General features: G+C 49.9%; 1 protein-coding gene across 1 annotated transcript in view; it reads right to left on the reverse strand.

Annotated features, from left to right (window-relative positions):
* The window catches only part of LOC308361827 (ras-related protein Rap-1b), a 50435-nt gene that overhangs the window by 14742 nt on the left and 30693 nt on the right, over positions 1–5000 (reverse strand). Inside the window, exon 2 of the mRNA XM_080834285.1 lies at positions 3433–3512. Coding sequence (XP_080690411.1) covers positions 3433–3492 — 60 coding nt within the window. The 5' untranslated portion in view covers positions 3493–3512. The remainder of the gene's footprint in view (positions 1–3432; positions 3513–5000) is intronic.

A 5000-nucleotide genomic window follows, 5' to 3' on the forward strand; every position in this document is an offset into this window, starting at 1 on the left:
CACTCTAAGGGCCCTCACTGCTCTTAACCAGCACACACTCTAAGGGCCCTCACTGGTCTCCACCAGCACACACTCTAAGGGCCCTCACTGGTCTCCAGCAGCACACACTCTAAGGGCCCTCACTGGTCTCCAGCAGCACACACTCTAAGGGCCCTCACTGGTCTTAACCAGCACACACTCTAAGGGCCCTCACTGGTCTTAACCAGCACACACTCTAAGGGCCCTCACTGGTCTTCACCAGCACACACTCTAAGGGCCCTCACTGGTCTTCACCACCAGCACACACTATAAGGGCCCTCACTGGTCTTCACCACCAGCACACACTCTAAGGGCCCTCACTGGTCTCCACCACCAGCACACACTCTAAGGGCCCTCACTGGTCTTCACCACCAGCACACACTCTAAGGGCCCTCACTGGTCTCCAGCAGCACACACTCTATAAGGGCCTCACTGGTTTTCATGGTTCTTAATCCTCTCTAGCCAGTGAGTCACAATTTAGCTAACTCAGAACTTTTGTGTTGGTGTCGGCAAAGGAGAAGGTGTGTGTTTGTTTGTGTGAGAGAGAGAAAGAAAGACTGTGTGTGTGTGTGTGTGTGTGTGTGTGTGTGTGTGTGTGTGTGTGTGTGTGTGTGTGTGTGTGGGTGAGAAAGTGTGAGTGTGTGAGTGAGCGAGAAAGAAGCAGGCTTTTCCTGTTGCCTCTGAAGATGGCGAGGCAGCTTGTAACAGGAGGCAAACATATGAACATATGAAATGTGTTGTGTGAGCTGTGTGACTCGTCTTTGTGTGTACACGTGCTAAAAGTGGGTGTGTGTCACTCTGTGTGTGTGTGTGTGTGTGTGTGTGTGAGAGTGAGCATGTGTGACAAAGAGAGAGAGGACAGTGAGCTAATGAAGCTGCCAGCCCTGCCTAATGAGAAGCACAGCACCAGATCACTGCTGGAGGCAGAATAAGAGATCATCTCCATCCTTCTTTGCTCAGCCCCCCCCCCCCCCCCACCCCCCCGCCCCCACCCACCCTACACACACACACAATAGCATACTGATCACAGGCATGGAGTCCTTCATGATTCATAAACCCTTTTCATTAACTAGAAACAGAGGGGGTAAAAAACTGCATTTTACCAGTTCTGTAGTCTGAAGACACACACACACACACACACACACACACACACACACACACACACACACACACACACACACACACACACACACAGGCCCTGATGTGGTCCAGATCAGTGTCAACATCTGTTTGCAAGTCTACTCCTCGCTTGTGGTGTCTGGGCCCACTGCTGAATCCTACACTGTAGCTGACCAGAACGCGGCTTCATCCAAAAGAGCCGTCTCTGAATGAAAAATTCCTTTCTGTGTTGGTACAGTTCACCACGGCGGGGTGTTGGTGGTGCAGTGGTAAGCCTCGCCGCCCTCTAAGCGGTCTACCTGGGCTTGACCCCCGGCCACTGCTGTGGGTCGCCTATGTAAAACCCTTTTGACCTCTCTTTATCTCGGCCAGATTTGGGCCTGATCCAGCCCTGATGTGGCCCGAGTCCACGGAGATCTGCCACTGACCTGGGCCTGATCTGACGCAAGAGTCACCTGCCGCACAAGGCTAGGAGGCTAACAGGGCTAAGAGAACGAGTCCATTACACTGTACTGCCCGGCCCTGACGGCTAATTACTCTGTGATCTAACACAGTCTGCTCTCTCTCTCTTCCCTCCCAGCTTTCTCAATTTCCTTTCTCTCTCTCTTGCTCTTCCCCTCTCTGCAGAAACCAGTTAGGTTCGTTAATGCGCGTGCTCTTATTGCGCGATTAACTCAGCCAGGGTTGTTTTATGTCAGTCGTGCTCCAATTAGCCCTAATGGACAATAAAAGTCCCAGTGCCATTCCCCGACAGTGAGAGAGATAGGGAGCGAGAGAGAGAGAGAGAAAAAACGCTTGGTGTTCTAGCCTTCAGGGACAGGAGGAGGGGGAGGGTCAAAACCCAGTATCCCCACCCCTTATGCAAGACCCTAAGCCAATGGGCTCTTTGTTCCCCTGGCAATGGTACAGTCTGACACATTGTGGCTCCCCTAAAGTGTGTCTGCCATTCATAATCAATGTGGTGGAACAAAGCAGCCTAGATAGTCTAAAATAGTTCTCTCAGATTCGCTGATGCAGGCCACAAAGAGAGCATATCCTGTCAAACAAGTTGAAACTATCTAACTAGCAAAAGACTAAAAGTATACTCATTCATGATTTGTAAACACACACACACACACACACACACACTAAGTCAAGTTCCTTTTCGCTGTGCTGTCGCTTTCCGTCTCCCCTCACTCAATTACCACTCAATGAGCCAACAGGACTTCAAAACTTCTGCTGCTGTGGTTTTCCAGTGAACCCCCCCCACCCCAACCCAGCATGCACACACAACCCCAAGGCATATGGTTTCCAGAGGAAAAGGACTAATCTCAGTAGAACTGGAGCATTTGGAAATGGGGGAAGTGTGTGTGTGTGTGTGTGTGTGTGTGTGTGTGTGTGTGTGTGTGTGTGTGTGTGTGTGTGTGTTTTTGTGTGTAGGGTCAGACCACGTCACAGCTCCAAAACCACAAGCAGCAGGTTTCCATGTTATGAGTTCCAGAGAGCTAGACTGAGGAGGAGAAAGAAAAGGGGAGGGGAGACCAAGTCTCTGCTGGGGATAAGAGCCAGCTCCTTGCCTTTCTCAGTGCGGCTAAAAGAGCTCTGTGCCGCTACTCCTCATAGTACTGGAGACTTTCTTCAGTGGCAGGGGAAGGGTCTACATGTTTCTATTGAGCTGGTGTGCTGTGCTGCTATATAGGCACATACATCCCTTATGTATTAGAGTTTCAACGTGTGATGGATAGGACTGTGTGTGACTGTGTCTGTGGCCGTGTGACTATGTGACTGTGCGCCAATTTGACTGTGTAGGGATGGAGTCACACAGATAGTCACATAGTCACTGTGCCCGTGTGACTGTGCCCACACCCATGGGGTGTTCAGCCTAACGAGTTTGACCTCAGTGCCACCCAATACACTAAAGAGCAGGAGAGACAGTGGCACTGAGACTGGGACCTGTGTGCAGACACTCATACAGAGAGGAGAGGAGAAGAGTAGAGGAGAGGAGGAGGTGAAGCGGGGGGGGGGGGGTGGAGGACACATGAGGGCAAATAAGAGAAGAGAGCCAGGAGAGAAAAGGAGAAGAGGAGAGGAAAGGAGAAAAGAGAAGAACAAAAGAGATGAGAATAGAAGAGAGACAGAGGACAGAGGAGAGCAGAGGAGAGGAGAAGAGGAGATTGGATAGGAAATGAAAAAATGGGGAGAAAAAAAAGACAGGAGGAGAGGAGGACCAGGAGAGAAGAAAAGGAGAGATGCAGAAGACACAGAAGAATAAGAGGAGACAAGGAGACAACCACGGCGAGAGAAATGGATTCTTACCAGAGCAGACTTGCCCACACCTCCAGAGCCAAGGACTACTAACTTGTATTCACGCATCATGCACTGTGTCTGCTGTCAACCTTTAGGAGAAAGAGAGGGAGAGAGGGAGAGAAAGAGAGAAAGAGAACTGGGTTAGAGACTGAACATGTGAATGTGACAGCTGTCATTCATAAGGCCAGGCAGCCAGGCATGTGGGTTTGGAGACATGGCAGACTTTTCATGTTGAATCGGTACAGGCTGAAGCACACTTTGCACTGACAGGGACACCTCAAGGGGAAGCAAACATACCAAGAGTGGTGTGTGTGCAGGCATGTTAGTTTTTTTGTGTATGTGTGTGTGCATGTGTGTGTGTGTCTGCGATGTGCATTCACGGAGCAACTTGCCCTTGTACACTCATACACATACATGCATGCAATGCATGCATGCCTAAATATGCATGTGTGCAGACACACACACAAACACACAAACACACAAACACACAAACACACACACAAACACACGCTCACTCACACCCTGACCTCTCTCTGCACCAGAGCATAACAGTGTACAGCTCAAGAATGTCTTCAGTGCACCCCGCCCAGACTCAAAGGCCCTCTCTTCCTCTCCATCACTCCCTCCCTCCCTCTCTCTCTCTCTATCACTCTCTCTTTATATTCCTCTCCCCCACTCTCTCTCCCTTTTACCAAGCTTCAATGTCTCTCTCTCTCTCTCTCTCTCTCTCTCTCTCTCCAACTCCCTCTTTTCTCCTTCCTCATTCCATCTCAGAGGCCTTCCCTCTCTCGCCCTCCCTCATGCGGTCACTCTCCATGTCATATTTGAATGCAGGAGGGAGCAGGAGAGACTTTTAGGAACCCTTTAATACATCAAGTCAAATCAATCATTTCATAGCACTGATGCTCCCACAGGCTACGACCTCTTAATCTCCAACCCCCCCTCCTCCCCCCAACCATCACCAACGCTCCTCTAACACTCACACATAGCCTACTTATTCATAGGCTGGGACATGGACCAATAACTTGTAAAAAGCATGTACCACCGCGATGCATGTTTTTTTTTTTTTGTGAATTAAAACAGAGAGACAATGTCCATATTCAATCTGTCCATCTTGGAATAACGAGACTTAAAAACAGCTAACTTAGCAAGCCCCATATCAGAACATAACCAAAACAAGGATTTCCTGCGGTTGAGAGCGGGTGTATCCTCTACCCAGAATGCACGTGGAGACACGAAATTTACAACCCAGCTTTGGGAACAAACCACCCAGGAGAAAGAACAGCGGGCCTCAGTGCGGGACGGGAAAGACAAGACATGAAACACAGGGTCTACGCAGTGACAGCAGGGACATTCCTGGGAACCATCCCCATTAAAGTCACTGGCTCCTCCACAGGGTGCCAGCCTCCACTGTAGGTCTCTGCATCTCTTAGGGAGCGCTGCCTTCTAGAACATTCTCCTGCGCGTCCATACATCATCATGAGAGAGAGGGAGGGAGGGAGAGAAAGAGGGAGAGAAGAGAGAACTAGAGCGGCTCTTAAATATATAAATAAAAGAAATGAAACACATCTGCTCCC

Source organism: Sprattus sprattus (genome assembly GCF_963457725.1).
Source record: "Sprattus sprattus genome assembly, chromosome: 3".
Classification (NCBI taxonomy): Eukaryota; Metazoa; Chordata; class Actinopteri; order Clupeiformes; family Clupeidae; genus Sprattus; species Sprattus sprattus.